The 23,058-nt window shown below is 37.1% G+C and overlaps 1 protein-coding gene across 3 annotated transcripts; it reads left to right on the forward strand.

The window, feature by feature from the left end:
- The first annotated feature begins 3,472 nt into the window (after positions 1-3,472).
- On the forward strand, positions 3,473-22,877 carry LOC111864616 (ornithine aminotransferase, mitochondrial). 3 transcript variants are annotated; one of them, XM_023851984.2, is made up of 8 exons: positions 3,473-3,580; positions 7,505-7,607; positions 10,343-10,474; positions 12,295-12,519; positions 15,204-15,427; positions 16,251-16,502; positions 18,291-18,543; positions 22,385-22,877. In XM_023851984.2, the coding sequence occupies exons 1-8, from the start codon at positions 3,497-3,499 to the stop codon at positions 22,549-22,551; spliced, it is 1,440 nt and encodes a 479-aa protein (XP_023707752.1). In that variant the 5' UTR covers positions 3,473-3,496; the 3' UTR covers positions 22,552-22,877. The 3 variants fall into 3 exon arrangements, with proteins under 3 accessions (XP_023707752.1, XP_033607395.1, XP_023707753.1); XM_033751504.1 differs by lacking the exon at positions 3,473-3,580 and adding an exon at positions 4,417-4,540; XM_023851985.2 differs by lacking the exon at positions 3,473-3,580 and adding an exon at positions 5,575-5,708.
- The last annotated feature ends 181 nt before the right edge of the window (positions 22,878-23,058 follow it).

Here is a 23,058-nt window from a genome sequence, read left to right on the forward strand (position 1 = left end):
ACATGCTGCTCTGCCTGATATGACTTTTCTTCATGTGTTATTGTGCAAATGGGACTTACTGAAAGACTGGTCCTCACTTATAACAGTTCTTTTATGGCCTTTATGGAAAAACAGTGACAAGACACAGATTCTTTTGTGTACTGAGATTTGTGCACTTCAGAGACAACACAAATGAACCTGACAAAACTGATGAAAATTATGATCAATTATAGAGAGTAACTATATTTGATAAGCCCAATGATGCATATGCAACACCAGTTGTCGCGTGTTGGGTGTATATCGCGACAAATAACTTCACACCTTATTTGACATAGCGAATTTTATTTCACACTCGCTCGTACAGTCACACAGTTTAGAATCTCACAGCTACTGCTCTCAGCAGTATCACAAATACTTGACTGCAATTAACTGGTTACTCTTTCTCTAGTAACTGGCTCAATACTCGCTACTTACTAACTAATCACTCACTACTAACTACTGACTCACCATCCACTACTGAATGATGTTCGCGGCTCCTTGTTTGGTCTCGGAATGGACAGGACAGAGGGCAGATGCGTGATAGATACGGCTGTTGCCTGACGCAGTGTTTGCCGATTGCCTAGCAGCGCTGTAGGGAGTTGTTTACTGCTGCATGGCAACTGTGGCAATCCTTGGTCATGTCACCACGGGAGGGGGCCGGGTTTTGACTGGCCTATTACCGTAGCAGGGGCAACACGCTAAATGTGTTAGGTTACCGCTTGGGGGAGAGGGTGTCATGCATAGCGCAAATGCGTCACACTATTATAATCCAACTGAACATTTAGCAGTCAGTAAAATCGTTGTACTTTCCAAAGATAGAGTCATCTTTAGACAATACATACCAAAGAAATGCAAAAGGTGTGGGATGAAAATCTGCAAGCTGTACGATCATGAGGGATATACGTACAATATGACTTTGTATTTAGGCAAAGATAAAAATGCACGACTGCTACTGTGGCAGTCACACATCACATGCATTTGTGGCAGAACTGTATGCAAGGGGTTGAAAGTGTGGGTCATAAGCTCTTCAAGAATAATTTATTCTTATCCCTTGAATTATATGATGATTTAATGACCAAGAACGTAAATTGCTGTCGCACTGTGAGACCAAATCTAGAAGGAATGCCTAGGGATTCTGAAAAACTGAAAGTGGACGGGGATGACATAAAGATCTGAATTAGTGGTGACTTGACAGCAGTAATATGTCTGGACAAAATGTAAACATGTTGACAGATATGCACCAACCACAACCAGGCGGTAATTTCAAGTGATGAACATGGGTATGATCTGAATCCAGCCACAGTATGAGAGTACAAGACGTGGGGTATATAGACAAGTCTGGCTGACAAATAGTTGCTCCATCCATCTTCTTGATCTTTCAGTTCAAACTAGTTTTATCCCCCTCGCCCCTCATGATTCAGAATTATCACACCAGCGTTTCAGATTTGTGTTGGTCAGGGACGTAATACAAGAGGGGAAGGACACTTCAACCACAGGCAACCCTACAGGGAAGACAGACACCTTCCACCGGCCAAGTGACCCGAGTTGATGCACAACAGAGCAAATATTGGCTCTTGGAAGGAAGACTAATTCTGTGTCGTGTGTTCCATGAAAGATAAAGAAAGAGGACAAAATTGAGATATCCACACTGCAATATGGGGTTATGTGCTAGTCCCTGTTTCGTGATCTAGCATTCAAAATTTCATTTCTGAAAGCTGTCCGACATCATACTGGAATAAGTGGAACACAGAAGTGAAAGTAAAAACTACAGTACCATTGTACTGTCATAATATTTTTGCAGCAACAAAGTATTAGTAAAATAAGAGGCTAACCAGGTGTAGAGTTTATGAAAGGGTTGATGGGATATGCTGAGGCGCTTTCTGAAGCATCTTTACGATATTTATGGCTCGTTTTTTACATTAAAGAAAAAGGCAAAGTTGACCCTGTGCTTATTAAGCACTACTCCATGAAGATGCATGGGGCAGCGGATGTACAGACCCACATTTTTTCGGCCTCTGCACTAATTGGAGGTGAGTGGTCAGCTTCACACCCCGGCCGCTTTATCCCCGGGGAAAGAGCCCGCCGGTACCCATTGGATAGGAGGCTGGGTGGGTCCCAGCGCCGGTTTGGATGACATGGAGAAGTAAAAAATTTTGCCCATGCCGGGAGTGGAAGTCGCCCAGCCCTTAGTCAGTCGTTCTACCGGCTGTGCTATCTCGGCCGGTTTGAACGACATGGAAAAGTAAAAAATTTTGCCCCCGGCGGAACTCGAACTCCAACCCCTTGGTCATTCAGCCCGTAACCAGTCGCTGTACTGACTGCGCTATCTCGGCTCTTTTTTTGGACACTTTGTGAAACAAAACACTAAGAATAGTTGCGTGGAGGGAACTATAAATATTTCAAGACTTTTTCAAGTCCCAGGGGTGGGGCTCATAAAACATAACCCTCTTCAGGTGGGCGATTCAAATTCAAAATATTGTGTTGATCTCTGAGTCCGAAAGAAGCATTTTAGACACACAAGACCAATAACAATATATTCTTGAAAATATAAATAACGTTCATCCACCAGAAGTTAAACAAGATGGACAAATTTGTAGATGTTTGTCTAATTTACTGTTCGCACACAACAAGCCATGCTAGAGTAGACAGTGTATTAATGAAATAAAATTATTCTAAAACTGCAATTGCAGTTCTCCTCAGATCACTTTTCCTGTTTTGTTGGGCCAGTATCGCAAAAATCTTCCTCCCCTTCGAATCCATAGCGGTCATAGTTGTTGACAGACTTCACATTTTGTGTTTCCTTCAACGAGGTTTCATTATTAAACACAAGAAGCGTGAGAACATGGGAGCCACGAATTGGCCGCAAGATTCAAAATAGAGATGCGATAAGGGTCAAATAAATGTAAGAGCTCTTCCGCCTCCGTGCTATACTTATTTTACGAATGTTCTTGGCGTTGGAAAATTGACCAGCTTCTACGTCGAATTGACCCTTACTAAAGTTGGCAAATGCAGATACTTCGCCATCTAATTTCGTTACGGTAAGAGAGAGAGAGAGAGAGATACGCCTGTTTCACCCTAATATGGAGTTCAGTTTGGTGCCTCTCGTAGAGTCAGTAATTCATAAATGCTAAAATATTTGCAGTTATGTCAGTTTACCGAAAGCCAACCATTTTTCACTATTGTGTCATAGACGTGGATAATATCGTGGAATCTCAAATGCGTTTTATTTTGCATAACCGCTGAACGAAATAATATCGCATGCTCTGAGTTTATTACAAATTTGTGTAGAAACAGAAAACATGGCCATCGTAATGTCAATATGGGCATATCGTCTAATTCTTAATAGCTGTAAACAGATGGCGTTTTTAAGTTTTCAAAGAATAATGACGTCTCTCGTTGAAAGAAAAGGGTATCGCATGAACTTTGGCCAATGATTGGTGTGGAACTATGGTATTTAGTTTGCTGGTTTCACTAGCGGATGAGTCAGTTCGTCAGTTCGGCTGTATCTTTCAGTTCGTCGAAATACCCAGATTCGTTGTCATCTGCATTGTATAAGGGCCAGGTAATAATTATAATGTCTCATTTCATTTTAATGTTTTTATAATTTAATAAGCCGATGCTCAGTTTGCAATGTAAATGTGTACTGGTATTCTTAATAAGCGAAAGAATACAGTTAATGTCTCTGGAGGAGCCTTCTATAAGTTTGCTTTTAATGTGCTTTTTCATTGAGCCTAATATTCTGTAAGCGCATTATATAAGCAAAATGTGATGACATAACGGCAATTTTTGTGACGAATCTTAATTTGCTTCATGGATGAAAGCAGTAAATAATGACCGTAGACAATACAGGAAGCCACTTAACTGGCTGCATTTTCCTAGTGGCCTATAAATTATAGTTTTCTTAGCATATTTTGTGTTGCCGAAGGAAAAACTGTAGATGTATAAGACCAAATTGTACGTGGCCCTCTTTCAGCTTCTCAGCTGTTTAGAAATTTAATATGAACGATACGGAATTTTAGGACACGTCAGTCTTGCACAATTCAGTTTCCTGCAAAAACATGGTACGTTGTGAGGTGTAAAAAATTATCCGCAAGTACGCAGTTCTTGTTAAGGTTATAATTTGTAGAGAAATCTTCATGCGATACCTAATGAACTGTGTGAATTATTGTTACGAAATTTTACAATGAATTGGGATTATAAATTTTCTCAAGAATTATATATAAAACATTGTTTCCGAGTAAACAACCATAAACATTGCAAAGGCGCAAAACTTTTAAGTTAGTTATAAGTTATTCGATATATTTTACGTGGAGAGAATCTCTACTCAGTGGAATAATAATATAGTCTGTAACATATTTATAATTATATGTCATAAAGATTTCTGATACGAATAGGATTCGATCCACGGCCAAGCACGGCAACTTCTGAGGTAAATTTCATACTGTTTGATTGTGAACTTAGGAGTACATTGGCGATATCAAAATATAACATCAACCATAGTCACCAATTGGATTTTTCCAAGGTAGGCGGAAGCCATTTATTATAAACTTAACTTTATGCCGTTTAAGGCTGGTTTTTGTTTAATTTTTATTGTTAATATTTCGTATTTCCTCTTTTTTTTTCGATTTTGAACTCTACTCACCGCCGTCGTCAGTATTAACAGCAATAGATTTGTGGAACTGGAAGACAGTTCAATAGGAAAGCTGGCGTTATGGGTTCTGCCCGGAATGCCTTGTTCCTTTTCAGCTGCACTGAGAAGCTGTACTAGCTTATGCCCTCAGTAATGCTAGCACGCCGTTTCCCTTTAGCAAAGTTGTTTCCGAAAAACTGCCCGTATTTCAAGTGACATAGTTTCATGCAAGCTAAGGATCTTAATGCCAGGATAATAATTTGAAGCAGACCACAATGGATTCATCTCCGGTGCTCTTTGGTTTATAGTACATGGGCCTGTCTCATCTCAAGCATGTAGTTCTAAACATTCTTAACCCCAGCACTAGATGAAGGTGAGTGGTCAGCTTCACGACTCAGACACTTTTCGTCCTGGGAAAGAGCCCTCGGTACCCTTCTGTTAGAAGGCAGGATGGGCCTCAGAGCCGGCCAGGACGCCGTAGAGAAAGAAGGCTCCCTTGTCCCTGTGTGGGAATCTAACAGCAAATTTTCTATCATCCAGCCCACATCCTAGCTACTAATCTATTCCGGTTCTAATTGTAAGGTAAATGAAAAGTATAAATGAACCATTCTGAACCGAATTGATGTCAGTCCAACAGAATCTGCCCAAGTGAATGAAGAGGTACAAAACTGGAGAAGATAGTATTTTATCTCCAGCAGGGCCTGTTGCGTTGAAGTTAAGAGCCCAATATTTCTTATCACGAGAAAGAATCGCGTTTTATATATCATTTTACTACCTCAGTGCTTGCGCGATATTTTCCACTGTTATTTGTTCACGCAACCAGCTGCTTCTTTTGAACCATGACACAGGTCAAACTGCCTAGAAGTCACTCTCTATCAGGCTGTTTTTATGTACTATCATCTGTCATGTACTGAAGTGTGGAAGAGAAAACGGCATCGGCTCAAGAACCATACACGAAACAGCTGTCTGCCTCAATATATTAGAGTGAATTTGATAAAGATATTCTGTTGGAGGAGGGAGGAGAGTACTGGCTTAACAAAAGCCATCGGAATTCTCGATGGTAATGGCAGATTTAATCAGATATCTTAAAATTAAGCAGAGTCGGAGAGTAAAATAAATATATGTGGCATTACAGATAAAGAAGTATTTTTGTTTTCGTCCGCTTAATTGAGATCTTTTGCTGAAATTATTCGTGTGTAGTGATCTATTATGATCGAGAATACGAGACTTCGCCAGCATGATCAATTATATTTTAATTAATATGTATTTATATACTTACGTAAATTAAGGTGGGAGGAAATTTCGTTTGATTATTATACGGACTTCGGCAATTTTCGTGTGACTTCGGAAAGCTATAACTGATTTCGGAGTATAGAAGTCTGGAAATTTATATACGTGTATAATGTAACGATTCCTTTCTTATTATTACGAAACCTGCAAGGTTTGCTTTATAAGTGTATTTGACAAAAAACATGTGCTTCATTTTTCTTTAAATCTTACGTTCTACATTCCGACATACATGAAGAAATACACGTAGATCATTTCGACGATTTTAACAAGAGCTGGAAAATGTCGACAGATGAATCAAAACTCCTCATTGTTAAATTTAGTAAAAATTCGGTCACTTGTTGAGCATAGACAGACGGAATTTAAAAGTCACTATGTAGGATTTGGAACGCGCCTAAGAACTAATTCCCATTCAAAAGTTAGGAGTTATAATGGGCCAGTTATTACAGAAAGGACGTTCGTTTCATAATATACAATGTAGAGTGTAAAAGCTAAATAGTTCTGTTCGGTGTGACTGACCAGAATGAAACAAATCAAATACAGTGTACAGCTATATCAGTTTCACTGAACATCCATAAAATTGCTCTTGAGATGAAACACAGTATCCCCATACGATGTTTATTGTATGTGTATGTAAACTGACAGCTAGGAAGTGCCCAAAGTAAAAAGTTTCCTCCCGCAAGGAACAGGAAACAAACGAAACATTTAGGAAGCACTATTATGTCGGCACATTCTGTTATGATTGGTACCTACAAAATCCCTTCCTTGTGTTTTCTCGAGTGTTGAAAACGACAGAACAATCGAAAATAAGTAAGATATGCAAGTATTTTTTCTCTTCTCAGGTTTCCTCTTTCCTTAGAGAAATTGAAGAAAATGGAATGTGTACAAACGGCATGGGTATCTCTTTTCTCTTTGGCTCACATAAAAACGAGATTTTGTACAATTTAATCGAACAAAACGTAATCTGACCTAACATAACTGAGGTTAACATAAAGGAACCGAACTAAATTTAACCAATTTGTTTCACACCTGTCTTTTCGGCGCACCTTTCATTTTTGCTATGCAACGGTAAGGTAAAGGTAAAGTCGTTCCTCTGCTTAACTAATTAAGCACACTATGACAACGTATGAGGAAGTGGATGTAGATCCACAGTTTCAGCTTCACGTCCCTGCCGCTTTAACCCCGGGGAAAGACCCGCAGTACCCATTGGATAGGAGGCTGAATGGGTCACAGAGCCGGTCTAGACGACTTGGAGGAAAGAAAATTCTTGACCCTGCCGGGACTCAAACTCTGACCCCAATACCGATTACGCTACACCTGCTCGCTATGCAAACTCACAAAAAAATAAAATAAAATAAAATGGGATCCTGTACCTAGCTAAGCGATCACCCTAACGGGATCCCAACTTGTACATGGAGAGTAGGCCGACATGAGGTATATTGTACAGGGCGAAGCGCATGCCTTCTCGATCTGGAGCTTATTTTCAAACCTTTTTTATTGTGATTTAACCAACTGAAGACAAAACTGGGAAGAATGCAATGATGAAATTATTTCAAATTTTAATTGCAGCTGCCGTTAGCACAGATGTTAAGTTCTCGACTGCCATGGCTTGGAAACCGTGTGGTGGCTGCTCAACCTCATTTTCATGTGGCCTGTCAACTTTTCTGCAATGGTAATTGGAGTTGATTTATAAAGAATCATTTCCTCACACCGCATTGTGTTTCTGTTTGACCATATATTGAACTGCGTTTAGTGCAAAGGCACTCCATTAAATCGACATAGTCTCAGTCTATTTTACAATGGTAATTTATTTTTTCATGGCATATCTGCATATGTTACTGAACAAACCATTATATGAGGTCTTTTCACGCTGTTTGGGATATTTGATGCACAAACCTGTACAGGAAATATTTTCTTAAATTTCTAGCTATTCCATCCTTTACCACTCCTAAGTAAAATATTGCGTTCATTTTCCAGTCACTCTTTCATTCCATTCCTATATTTGATTTATTTAAAGTCAAATTAATCGCTGACATTACCTAAATCCTAGAAATTATTATATGCATAGAAATGATGCAGTCATGGATTTCTTATGTGATATGTGAGATTCTTAATGGCAGAGGTTATTAGGATTGCGGGCTACTGGGATGTGATGCCATGTAGTTTGGTAAATGGGTATCAGTGTTTCAGATGAAGATGCTGCCTCCATTATCAGGGTAGAATTTACCCCAAGGAGGAGTCAGCATTCCAGAAGGCTGTAATATAATAAACTACAAAGCTCCCAAACATGTTCTAACTTCAGTTACACGTCCAAATACTCGTATGCTTGCAGAGTTATGTGATAGCCTACTTGTGTTTTAGACAGCATTTCTTTTAAGAACCCATGAGACATTCCTCCTAAAGCCTTGTGATAAGTAATTCTTTGTTTTTTACTTTGTTTGGTGTCCTGAGAAATGCTATGTTACGTTTATCATGGCTGACACGCAGGCACGCGCGCACAAGTATGTATATGTGTATATACATGTCTAAATCAACAATTCGTTCGTATTCGTCTAAATCAACAATGTCCCCTTCGGAACAAGATCCATCTGATGCAACACATTTGGCCCAGCGGATTTACATGCCTCATAGCAAGATTGGAAATCAGCTTCTCGTAGGGTCTTGATGGCGTCAGTTACAGCCTTCTGAACTCTGTCAAGTGTTTGAAAACGATAGCCCTTGACTCTCGATTTTAATTTTGGGAACAAGTAGAAATAACAGGGTGACAAATATGAACAATAAGGAGCCTACGGAAGCATGGGAATGCACTTATCGCCAGAAATTCACGAAGTGACACTGCAGGATGTGCGGACGCGTTGTTGTGACGAAACTCGAAGGATCCAATCGTCTGCAATTTCCATTTGAACTCGCATCACCCTCTTTCTCAGACGATCCAGGATTCACGATAATATTTGTGATTCACTCTAGCACCAGGTGGTACAAGTTCTTTATGAATTACACCGCAAGAATCGAAAAAGAAATGGTGATCATTGTCTTGATCTACCTTGATCATTTGGTGACGCGAGATTTCTTGTGTATTGGAGACTGGCATATGCCGTTCCTCACTCTCCATCTTGGTTTCAGGGTCATATTCGAAAAACCGATTTTCGTCGCGTGTTGTGAGCAGATTAAGGAAATCTGGTTCAGATTCGAGCCGTTCAAGCATTTCTCTCGACATTTCGTTTCGATCCGCTTTTTGATCGTCATTCAGATTTTCTGGAACCATCTTTGCACACACATTTATCATAATAAAATCTTGCGTAACAATTTGGTGGACAGTACATTAATTAATATTATGTTAATTTGTTATAATTCGAATTGTCAAACGTCTATTTTGATGAATGAAAACCCTCACACTGTTGTCATTTGTGCTTGTTCTCACAGAGGTGGGGCGTCCAGATCGTGGTTCAGCCGCCGTTTCTCGCCAATTTGCGAATTCTTTGTGCTACCAAAAGTCTTGTGCACATGATGCAGAACATTACAAAACGCTCTCTGAATCTTTTCATATGTATCGTTAGCGCCATCCTCCAGTTTGACACGAAACTTGCTCGAGATTATGCTTCTCCATTTCTGTAAAGCTGTAACAAAACATATATCTACAAGAAAACAGAACTAACATATATACTAGTCTAACACAATTCCAAAAAGGAATATGTTACATGGGGGTAAAGATCTTTAATCATTTGCCACCAAAAATGAAATCCATGTCTAATGACTTGAAAATTTTTAAAATTCAGTTGACAACATTTTTATTGCAAAACTCTCTTTATACATGTGATGAATTCTTTAGTAACAAATTTGCCTAGAAATAAGGATAATAACATAAACAATTTTAATATTGCATAATTTTATGAATAGTGATGTAAGACTGTAAATTTAACACATGTTTTTTTATCTATTATGATTATAAACTGTACATATATATTTATAATTGTATTGTACTACAATAACTATGTGACTGGTTCTATATCTATGTATATGGATTTATGGAATATACAATAAATGAATGAACGAATACATGTCAGCAAGCTCAGACTTGAACTGAAGGTAAAGGAGGGATGTAGCTATCATCTCATAGTTGTCTCGGCATCACAGTATTCCCAGTCCTCGCATTACAAAATTAATTTCATTGCTTTGTTACCACACCATGAAAAATGGGGGGGGGGGGAATGCTTGCTGGTTCTTTTAGTTATTTGATTCACTTCATTTATAACTGTGATCTGAACAAATAACAGGTATATTTTACTAAAGCTTGTTTATTAAATAATATATTAAACTGTTTCTTACAAAACATTGTAACATAATTTTCACTGTTTCTTCAATTATTAACTCCGTAGTTGTAATTAATGTATGAATTCGTTTATTTAGATCTCAGAATGTTTTCAAAAGAAGAGCCCGGTCCATCTGTCCAAATAACTTCCAAAGAAGTGTTTGACAGAGAAGAGAAATATGGTGCCCATAATTACCATCCACTTCCTGCAGCACTTTGTCGTGGCAAAGGTATACTTAAAAATTTAACCTTGAAATGAAGCCTAGCGATTTTAAGAAACATTATAGCAGATACTGAGAAATACATATAAGCATTTTTTAATGCCACTGAGTATTTCTGAGATATCTAGGAAGTATTTCTGCTACAGGTGATCTTTCTTCCTCATTATGAGAGGACATGGAAGGGGGCCAAGTCTGGTGATTGAAAATGGGAAAGTTGCAAGCACCAACTACAGTACCATAATGTTTTTTGCACAAGTCAACACATGTATCAGGATACAGCACTCTGTTCAGGCAGTTGCCTTTTCTACTTCATGACTTTTACAAAAATTAATCTCATATGATGACTATAACTTTATTTCAGACTCTTTGCAAGCCAACGATCTCTGAAAACAATTTTCATTTCATGCATTCTGTTGCATACAATTCTTTATTGGAGTCTGTCGCAACACAACAACATAACAGTCAAGGTCAACATTACCTTAGCTACATGTTTCGGCTTTTAAAGCCATCATCAGGCAAAATACATGGTTACTATATTCACGCATTATTGAACTGCAATTTCATTGTGACAGTAGAGCTGGATACATGACAACTGTTACACTATAAAATACAAGGTATAAAAATAGAATGAATTATAAAATTATTATAAAACGAAAGTTATGTAATAAAGTATGGTTAAAGACTCTTCATGTGATATTTCATATTATTTTAACAATGATGTATTTAGTGAGTTGACTTGTTCAAGTGTTGCAGTTGTAACAGTATGAATGCAAAATAAATATGAAATATGAAATATGAAGTTAGTTGTAATGTGTATGTTATATTCCAGTGGACATATAGCGGTATATTCAAGACTTGGATACGTATAGTAAACTGCTTGGAGGCCCATGGTATAGGTGTAGTATTATTTGATATTAATTGTTTTGCAAGTGCCTCATTTTACGATGTGTTTTGTCTGCTCTGGTGGGACTACAGATTTCAACTCAATCAGTTTAACATGTGAATCATATATAAGTCCAGCTGCCTATAGAGCTATAAGAATTCAAATGTGGAAAGTACAGAATTCTTTATATGACTATACAATCAATCTTGTTTTCTCTTCACATTGAAAATAACTTCGGTAGTTTCTTCAGCATTTCAAACATTTTAGTAAGAGAACCAATAGGGAAGAGACCAGTTGGAAAATCTGAGCATAGATGGAATAAAATATTAAATCATACATCAGATATAAGGTGTAATACATGGACTATGTTTGTCTGGTTATATATGGAACCAGTTGTGGATTAGTTTGAACATGGTAATGAACCTTCAGGTTCCATCAAAGGTAAGAAATCGAGGGAACAGCAGAGTGACTGTTGGCTCCTCAAGGACTCTGCTCCATGTAGTTAGTTATAGCTAAGCCAGACAAAGAATTCTCATGGGTGGGGGTGATAAAAGAGTTGCTAGGAAGGGAGGGCCTTCCTACTGGCAGTCGTCATTTAACACTGCTGAACAAGTAATCCAAAGGAGTGCAAGCATGGGGGTAGAGAAAGGGGAACACAGGAAGAGAGGGTAGATGGAGTGAAGAATGATCTGTGGGAATTCTTCACTTGTCTCCACTGTAGTTATTTAAAATATTATCACATATTATTTGGTCTACAAACATCCTTTCATTGGCAATTATGACTAAGTTAATATGTGTTTACATATTTGAGTGCATGTTATGTCTGTGTGTGTGTGTATGTGTATGTCAGTGCATGGCTGGATATATGTGAAAATGTTGCTGAACTTGTACAAGCTTCTTTGCTAAAATAAAAAAATATTTTATTGCAATGGTTTTAATTATTTAGGTGTATTCATGTGGGATGTAGAAGGGAAGAAGTACTACGACTTTTTGAGTGCATATTCATCTGTGAACCAAGGTCACTGTCACCCGAAGATTGTTTCTGCATTGAAGCAACAAGCTGAGGTCCTTACTCTCACATCTCGTGCTTTCTATTCAGATGTCCTTGGAGAGTATGAGGAGTTCATTACCCGTTTATTTGGCTATGACAAAGTGCTGCCTATGAATACAGGTAAGGTTTTCCTCAACTAAAACTTAGTTCTTTATAAAGACTTTCTTTACTCCACTGCACCAACTTAGTCATCTCTATATATCAAATCCTAGGGGGTTGACACATACTGATATGTGTGTTGTTGCACATACTATGAAGTAGACTGTAGCCTGTGTGGAGATGTTTCAAGATAAGGTTTTCTGCATCAGATGATATCATACAGTTGCACAAATTGCTTTGTATCCTTTTTCAGTTTCTTGAAAAATTGTCCATCATGGCATGAATGGATTTTTTGGAAGAATGATTAAAACTGTATCAATGTCACCCATGTGGAATTTTTTAAATGGAATGAATGCTGAAGGAAACATCTATGGGAATATGCTTACAACATCTATTGTGACAGTATTCTTTTTCCTGCTCTTGAGGATATTAAATATAGGAGATTTTTTAACAGTTTGCTATCCATACATATGTAATTTTGGAAATAGTGTGGCTTCTTGATTTTAAGTTCTTTTAAAAATTTGCAACTTCATACGTTTTCTTCCAGCTAGTCATGTTTCTACCTTTCTATTTTGTTCCCTTTAATCTTTTAAACACATCGTGAAAGTGTTTCCAAGTTTATATCAGTATAGGGTTAGATAGGTTTGGAGGTGTAATTATACAAATTAATGTTCCACCCACTTGTTTTATCTGAGAGCATTAAGAATAATTATCAGATATGTATTAATACAAGGGAAAATTACATAATGTACACTGGTAAAAGTGTATGGAGTCACTGTAGCAGTAACAGGTATTACAGAAATTCATAGTGTCCGTGAGAGTTTATTTTGTGTCTGAAAGCCAGATCATTCATCCATTGACTGTTATAGTTCAAGTTATAAAAGGAAGGAATGCACCTATATAGGTTAATGGTTAACTAGACAATGTTGCTGGGCATGCAGTAGCATAGTTGGTTGAGACACTGTGCAACAACCCGGAAGGTCACAGGTTCTATTCCTGATGAAGTCATTGGTTTTTTCAATTGACCTAATTCTTCCAGCAGCATTGCATCCCTGGGGTTGACTCAGCCTGTAACAGAAACTGGTACCATGAACCTTCCTGGGGATAAAGGCTGGCCAGCCAATGCACAAAGCTGACAAACTTACCACTCCCAGTAAACTGATTCTCTAGAGAATGTGGGAGCCCCAACCACTCACAACCATATGGGCCTCCATGGCCTGTGACAGGAATAGCTTTATCTTTACATTTTTTTTAGTTACAAACATCCTGCAGGTATTTATCAATAAATGTTTAAGAAGAATCATTCGCATCTTTTGGCCAATGGTTGTTACAAATGAAAACCTATGAAAACTAGTAAAGAAAGAACCAGTACCCACAGCAATAAAAAGAAGGAAGTGGAAATGGATAGGACACACACTACGTAAAGATCAGAGTGCAATAGAGAGGTAAGCTCTGGACTGGAATCCCCAGGGGCAGTGAAGGAGAGGCAGACCAAGAACAACCTGGCGGAGAACTGTTGAAGAAGAGGCCCGAAAAGCAGGAAAGATCTTGAGAGGTCAAGAGCCTGGCTGGGAACAGAGTCCATTGGAGATGCTTCGTGGAAGCCCTGTGTTCCAAAATGGAGTAAATGGAATTGAATGAATTAATTACATTTTTTAACAGAAAATTTTGCAAGTTGAAGAAAAACAGAGATTAGAAATTTCTGATGAAGTTTTTTATAGACAATTTTTGCTGAAAGCTTTTCTTCCAGGTTGCAGCACTACCTATTGCATATTGTTATTTTATCAGGTTTCATATATTAACACTTTATGTTTTAAATTTCCCACTGAAATTTTACCAAGATTTATGCTAGTTAAACATTTTTTTTATATCCCTATAACAGACCGCGAAGGCCCATAGGGTTGTGAGACGTTGAGAGTCCCACATTATCTAGACAGTCGACTCACAGATGGCAGTAAGGTTGTCAGCCTTACGCACCGGCCGCGCTTTACTCCCCTGGAAAACATTTTTTTTTTTAAATATGTTATTGTGAAGTTGAAATAAAAGAAGCATCATATTCTGAATGCCACCATTGTCCCATCTGAACTTCAATACTACCATTAAATTCAGCTTACACTTTGATAATTCACTTTCAACTGTTTTCAGTGAAATTGACCTATACCTGTACTTATGGACTCCTGACATTTCATGTTACAAATCTCATCATGCCTATTTTGCACTGCTTACATGATTTCAAAGACTCTGTCCAAATCACGGGCACTATGTAAGATTCTGTAACACGCTACTTTTACAATTAGGAGGTGTTAGACCTCTACCCAACCCCCAAGATGGAGGACCAGCTATCTGCAACTCCTTATTCAGTATATTCACACCTACCCTCCATATCTGTAGGCCATTTCCTCAGTCCAAAACCTAAGGATTCGCCATGCCATGGAGATAGGGGACAAAAATAAAACACAATTTTGATGGAGACTGGGGAGAATATAATGAAACAGTATAGCCTTTGCATTAACTGCTTTTGAAACTGGATGGAATTTTCATTTTATGTTCAGATGTTACACGTTTAATTTTAAATTAACATTAATAATTAACTTAGACCAGCAGAAGAAAAAAGACAGCTCAGTTACAAATACATATATTTGAAACTTAAACCTGACACATATGAGTGTAATTTCGTTATTAACATAACTGTCTCTTCTCTGCAGGTGTTGAAGGTGGTGAGACTGCATGCAAGCTTGCCAGAAAATGGGGTTATGCTAAGAAACAAATACCAAAGAATCAGGCAAAAATCGTTTTTGTTGAAGGAAACTTCTGGGGTCGAACATTGTCTGCTATTTCCAGTTCTACCGATCCAAGCAGTTATGAAGGTTTTGGACCCTTTATGCCTGGTTTTGTCATCATACCTTACAATAACCTTGAAGCTTTAGATGTAAGTTTTGTTCTGTCATTCACTTAGTACTCTGCAAAGAAACATGGCAGCAGCTTTTTTCTTGGTTCGTTTATTAAAAAATCATCAGCTTCTTAGTTTCCACTGACAAGATAATTGACAATGACACGAAACCCAAAAGTTACCTAGAGTGACTGAGAAAAATTAAGAAGAACCTTGGTTAGGTTCATTTATGCTCTGGACTGGGATTTATGTCAAGACCTGGATGTAGAGCAAATGGGCTAACCTGAACATTATAGCAATTTGTTAACAACATTAACTTTTTATCAGTAAATCTCTGACTTGACTAACCCTGGAAATTATGATGGTAATGACACTTCTCTTCTTGTGTATTAATTCCAGAATTATGAGTGGAAAAGTTTACTTCAAATTAGAATATATGTATTTTCCAATGTGTGTTTGAGATTCCACATGCATTCTTCATTGAACATCTTTGCTTATTGCTAATACAGATATTACAGAAGCGAACTTTGAATTTGTTGCTTCTTCATATTATTATATGTGGAATCTCATTGACTTAAACAATGAACAGGATATTTCTCCAGATTTGTTCCTATACTTCAACAATCTTCTTTATTTACAGTTAGGTTATATCCTGTCACCATTTATACAATGTAAAATTTAAATCTATAATGAATACATGCTCTAATACATATTACATACCGATACTTTTATGTAATAATTTTAGCCATTTAGCATGATGGATAACTTGGATGGTGTAATATTTTCCATCATCTCAAGAGTTAATCTTTTCACTGTACAATTGGGCCAAGAATCCAAATTAATTGAATTCTGCGTAATGTAGGAGGCCCTGAAGGACCCCACAGTCTGCGCCTTTATGGTAGAGCCCATCCAAGGAGAAGCAGGTGTAGTTGTGCCAGATCATGGATACTTGCATGGGGTACGAGAACTATGCAGCAAGTATCAGGTGTTGTGGATAGCTGATGAGATACAGACTGGGCTTGGACGCACTGGAAAGCGGTTGGCAGTTGATCATGAGAATGTTCGGCCAGATATCCTAATTCTTGGCAAAGCCTTATCTGGAGGAGTGTTTCCGGTGAGTATGTAGCACAATGATTGAAGCATAGAATTAAGGTGGATCTTGGAGAACTAGAGTATATAACGGCATTACATATTATTAAAAAACCAGTATTCCAATATGTAGGAACTAGACGATGTAAGAATACTAGCAGACCAATACAGGTGTATGTAAATGAGTAAAATGAGGAAATCCCGGGAAGTCGATTTTTGTTTAACAGTTTGAAGGAACAATGAGATAAGTTAAAACAGAAATGTGGATTGACTTAAAAATATTCAGACTTCTTAAGAAAGAATAAAGATCCATCATCCACGGCAATGACCACTGAAGAAATGTATCTGGCAGGATTATTAACTGTAAAACACCTTGCAAATTCACTGGTTGCTACTGCAGCTATGGGAGCTGGAGTGTCAGATTTCTTGAAACGTGAATGTTTTTACGTAAGCATTTCTACACTTCAGCAATTCCCATCTTTGCATCTTGTATCCCACCAACCATTTTATCAAAAAATCGTAGTTGTAACACCTTAAAACAATGCTCTTTTCTTTTTCTTTCTATTTTTTTTCCAACAAGTGTATTTATACAATTCTATACATTTTGGTACCATATTAATTAAAGTTCTCACTTTTGAGGCCTCATGTACTGCCCAGCTGATTGTCAAGTCCTGGCACTGGGTCATGTCCCATTGATTGAGAAACATTGTTATACCAAGAAATCAGACAATGACTATCAATTTCTACATTATTTTACTAAACGTTTTATACATTTTCTCTATAAGAACATGAAATACATTAGCTTTATGCACATAAGATATCAGATGTGGAAAGTAATTTTGATTAAATAATAAGACACAGGAAAAATAAAATTAGTTGAAGATTTATGTATGTTCACTGAGTCCTTTCTCTCCATGGCTTGGCACATCTTCAAGTTGCAGCTAGAGGAGAGAGCCTGCAGATGTGGAGGGTAGCTGCAAATGTATTAAGTATGCTGTCATGGGCTGGGGCCCTCCAGGTTTGGCATGGGGCTAACAAATCCTCACAGTAAAAAATCACTTTCTTATGAAATGTTATACAGGGCCTTGGATGTGGATGGATTCTTTGGAATGACATAAGCAGAAAAAATGGATATGAGATTTGGCACATGGAAGGTAAAGAGGCAGATTCATTAACAACAGTTGTATGAGGAACAGTAAAACATAAGTTAGATTTAGAGGGAGTACAGGCCAGATGGGACAGGAGTGGCACCGAACCAGCAGGCGATCATAAATTTTTCTATGGAAAGTAAAATGAGAGTCATGAATTAGGGACAAGATTTTTTGTACATAAGAAAATCATATCAGCAGTTACAAGCATAGGATTTGTTAGTGATACAGTTTCATGCATATATACTAACAGGTTTCTGGTGTGATATCGTTGTTTTGAATATTCATGCCCCATCAGAAGACAAAACTGATGATACAAAGGACAGCTTCTGTGAGGAACTAGAACGTGTATTCAGTAAATTCTCTAAGTACCACATGAAAATGTTGTTTTGAGATTTCAGTGCCAAAGTGGGTAGAGACAATATTTTCAGACCAACAAATGGAAATGAGATACTTTATTTGAACTTTCAAGGTATAAAATTCGTAATCTTTGTGAGTTATCACAATGAGATGTATTTCAGAATTGATCCCAAATGGCTTAAATTGTGGATATCATTAAAATAAATAGAACACCTTTGCAAAATAATCACTTGCCTTCAGTAAGAGAGGCCATATTAAATCTTTCAAGTGCTTAATAAGTATTCAAGATACATGCTTGTCAACAGGTGTCAGCAGTACTGGCAGATGATGAGGTAATGTTGTGCATCAAACCAGGAGAACATGGCTCCACATATGGAGGCAATCCTCTTGGGAGTAAGGTGGCAATAGCTGCTGTTGAAGTCCTGGAAGAAGAAAAGTTAGCACAAAATGCAGAGAGTCTTGGCATTATTCTCCGCTCTGAGCTTTCTCAGCTACCAAAGGACGTGATTTCCTGTGTGAGAGGGAAAGGTCTACTAAATGCAATCGTCATAAATAAAGGTATTCTGGTGTTTTCAAGCTTATACAAGTTTCAGAAAATATACCGCTTCTGTTTTTTTCCAACTAAAAGCTCGGCTATAAACAAATTGTTGAATACGAGATTTAATATTCCCATGGCAGGGTCAATGAAGAATACTGTCTTCTGGGATGAGAAGCAAGCAAGCCTGCTTGCTAGATTGCTCAACCTATCTGCTTTTGGCATTGAATGTCTGATTGATTGACTTGCCCATTCACATAACACTGGTAAACATCTACCTGACTATGTGAATTTACATCCAAGAAAAGGAGCAAATTTATGAGCAATTAGAGAGAACATACATCCAGTGTCCCTAATATGACATAAAGATTGTTACAGGTGATTTTAATACTAAGGTTTGAAACAAGAGCTGGGCTAAAACATTTGTGGGATGCCACAGCTTACATGATGAAAGGAATTTTAATGGAGAGCAGCTCCTAAATTTTGCAGCCCAACAAAGAATGATGATAGGTGGAACGATGTTTCCACTAAAAAGTATAGATAAAGCAACATGAAGATCACCAGATAGTAGAATAGTTAACTAGATAGTTCATGTACTAATTGATCAGCAACATCTCACAAATATATTAGATGTTCTCTAAGTGTTAAAGGAGCTAATGTTAATACTAATCATTATCTAATAATAGCTGGGTTAAGAGGCTGCATAGCTGGTATACGTGAGAAAGGACAAGGAAAAGAGTAACAAAGATGATAGAGACCGGTTAAAAAGACCTGGGATTAAACAGGAATATGTTCATAATTTGTAAGTTTGGTAAGAATAACATTATCGGCAGATACTACAACACATAATTACAGGAACTGCAGCTGCAATTATTTGTAAAATAGAAAGAACTAAAAGAAATTTATGGTATGATGTTGAGTGTAAAGAAGCCACTAAAAGTAAGAATGAAGCCTATTATAGGATTATACAAAAACACTACACAATAGGGGCTGAAGAACGGTGTGAGGAAATGAGAAGAATATAAAAGTGAATACTTAAAGGGGGGAAAAAAGGACATTCCATGAAGAACAGAGAAAAGAAGCTGAAAACCTCTGTACACAAAGGGGAGTAGAAGATTTTATCAGCTAGTAAATGATATTAGGAAGGATTTTACCCCACACATTAAAGCATGCAGAGAGAGTAATCGACTGATTGTAAGCAAAAGCCCAGCGATAATGAATGTGTGGAAACAGTATTCTCATAATTTACTGTGATGATCAGAAATTGAAGTATGTTTTATGAGAAAGGGAACAGAAAATGAAACTAATAATGTAGAAGCAATTCGAAATGGAATGAATGCTCAACTATAGAAGATATCTAGGATGCAACAGAAAAGTTAACAAAATAATAGATTGTCTAGACCTGATAATATAATAGCTGAACTACATTTAAGGTATTTAAACTGTATTTAAGGTAAAAAGAACTGTACTGGATATAATTCCCTGTAAAGTGACATGTCTAATATGGAAAGCTGAAGTTATCCCTGAACAGTGGAAGAAGGACTTATATGCTCTATCTACAAGAAAGGGCATCAATAGCAGTTCAGCAGTTAACAGGGGTAAGATGCTGTTAAATGTGGGATATAAAATATTCTCTAATATTCTATATGAACAGTTACAAGGGTATGTGGAGAATATACTAGGTTACTATCATTGTGGCTTCTGAGTAGGTGAATCAACAATCAGGTACAGTTAATGAGGCAGATTCTGAAAATAAAAAAAATACTGGAATATGGAGTCATCACATTTCACCTCTTCATAGATTTCAAAGCCTCCTGTGACACCATAAACAGGGAGAAATTACTTGAGGCTATGAATGAGTTTAAAATACCCAAGTAGTTAATTGGACTCATAAGAATAACTTTGGAACATGTAAAAAGTAGAGATAATGTGAAGAATAATCTATCAGAACCATTTGGAACATCACTGGGCCTAAGGCAGAGAGAGGCCTAACACAGCATTAGAGTTAGTCAGAGATTTGAGGATAGAAACTAAACGAACAGTATATAACAAAACAGTCCGGACACTTGCATATGCAGATGACTTTTATTAGTGGGGAGAACCATGGGTGTGCTCAAGAAATCAATTACAAACCTCAGTAAAGCAGTGAAGGAAATGGGACTTAACAATCATTATGCAAAAAACTAAATACATGGAAGTAACCAAAATACAATCTAATTCAAGAATGCTTAAAGTGGATGACCAGGAATTTGAAAGGGTGAGAGATTTGAAATATCTTGGATCTACTCTGACAGAAGATAACATCACTATTGAAATAAAACAGAATTTTAATAGCAAATCGAGCTAGTTATGGGTTAAAAGGAAACAATTATATTCACTTTATTTAAGGAGACAGACAATGTGTGCATTATATAAAATGCATACTTACTTAAGAATGTGAAAGTTGGTCCCTGAAAAGGAAGGAGGAAAATATGCTCCAAATCTTTCAAAGAAGGGTATTTAGAAGAATCTGTGGCCCAGTCAAGGAAAATGGAATATGGAGATCAAGGTATATCCATGAACTTCATAACTTATATAATGAACCAGATATATACTGAAAGCAATGGCTGGAATACCTTTTTAGAATGCAGAAGCAGAACCCTTGCAAGAAATTAGCTCTACATAAATGAGAGGGTATGCAACAAGTAGGCAGGCATGGTATCAGGTGGCTGGATTCAGTTGAAAAAGATTCCGAGATAATGGGCATTAGAAATTGGAGATAAAAGTTACAGTATCAGAACCAATGGTGAGAAATCTTAAGAGGCCAGGGTTTATCATGGACTGCAGTGCCTGAAGAAGGATGAGAAGGAAAATATTCTTGAAATTGCTGAATATTTTAGTACTGTGTTTAAACATCATCTATGTCACAGTTTGGGCATTCATGTCTGTTCATTCCATCTCAGTGAATAGATTGATCCTTTCATCATAGTTCTGGACTTTCAATGAGTCCCTTTCCTTTAGGTATATACATAATTCTTCTAAATATATGATGAGGTGCCATCTTGTTTACCTGATGTCCAGTTATTTCTGTAATTCCTAATCTCATTATTTAAATTTGTATTCCTAATTTTGTCTGTTAATGTTTCTGCAGCAACAGTCTGAGAAATTTCATTACCGAAATTTCTGTCTTTTTTTTTTTTTAATGTTATTATTATTTCTTCTTCAGTGTTCATACTTTAGTGATGTTAATGTTGGGATGGCCATAGTTTTATACAATTTTATCTTTAACTTTCATTGCCTCTTTATTTAACACTTTTCTTACTGTCCCATACATATGATTAAATTTGCTACTTCAATTTTTGAATTCTTGCTCTGAAATACAGAGATATTATGACACAGACAGTTAAAGAGATTTGCCTGTTTAGTTGCGTTATCATGAGTACTAATTTTTTATCTGACCTAATCCTTCCAGCCGCACTAGGCCCTGGGGTTTACTCAGCCTCTAACAGCAATGAGTACCAGGAATTAGTTAAATAATTTTCCTGGGGAGTAAAGTGTGGCCAGCGCATAAGGCTGACAACCTTACTGTCATCTATGAGCCAGTTGTCTTGATAATGTGGGACCCTCAACATCTCACAACCCTTTGGGCCTTCACAGCCTGGTACAGGGATAGCTTTACTTTTTTATTTATTTACTTTACAGGTTGTTTTCTTTTAAAAGACAAACTTTAATTATATTTAAGATATTTAAGTTACAGTCTGCAGTTATAATAGCTAACATGTGTGCCACTCTCTTAAGATTGTCTTCATTCTTTCAAAATGTAACAATCAAATAATGAGTAATCAAGAAGCTCTGCAGAGGTAACAATTTGAATGTATTTTTCAGAGTTTGATGCATGGGATGTATGTGTAAAATTGATGGAGAATGGACTGTTGGCAAAGCCCACCCATGGGGACATAATAAGACTGGCCCCTCCTCTCGTCATCACAGAATCTCAACTGCATGATGCAATCAGAATCATCAAGGACACTGTATTGTCATTCAAGAAATAATACTGCTTAATTAAATTGTTGTGATAAGTTTAGATGAACAGTTACAAGAAATAATCTTGATAATACAAATATCACATTTACAGACTGATTAAGTTATTAATGAACATCATTTGATTCCTAGCTTTGTCACAAATATTTTAAATTTATTATAACTCTTTCAGAAATTACACTGGTGAGATCAGTATTATGACTCATATTTCAGTTGAATAAGTTAATGATGACTCATGTTAGTTTCATTATTGGGCACTTAATTTGCTGTTAAGTAATTATTGGATCTGTTTGTACTAGTAAAATATAAATAATGTGCGTGTATTAGTAAAATATTATTTGTGCATTTTCATTCAATGGTAACTGGAAGGACCTTAGAATATTATATGTTTGATTACACATGGATTATTATAAAACACAAGCTGCTCCTTATTGCAAGCTTGATAGTGTGGGCCACTGTTTACTTGATAATTCCACATCCTGAATTTAATAGTGCAGCATGCAATGCCAGATAATTTT

This window comes from Cryptotermes secundus, unplaced genomic scaffold (genome assembly GCF_002891405.2).
Source record: "Cryptotermes secundus unplaced genomic scaffold, Csec_1.0 scaffold7, whole genome shotgun sequence".
Classification (NCBI taxonomy): domain Eukaryota; kingdom Metazoa; phylum Arthropoda; class Insecta; order Blattodea; family Kalotermitidae; genus Cryptotermes; species Cryptotermes secundus.

Excerpts from the sequence above, each read along its gene's own strand:
- LOC111864616 (XM_023851984.2), top strand. The coding sequence starts at position 3,497 with ATGAGTCAGTTCGTCAGTTCGGCTGTATCTTTCAGTTCGTCGAAATAC. Across the intron at positions 12,520-15,203 it reads AGTGCTGCCTATGAATACAG|GTGTTGAAGGTGGTGAGACT; the intron begins GTAAGGTTTTCC and ends TCTTCTCTGCAG. Across the intron at positions 15,428-16,250 it reads ATAACCTTGAAGCTTTAGAT|GAGGCCCTGAAGGACCCCAC; the intron begins GTAAGTTTTGTT and ends TGCGTAATGTAG.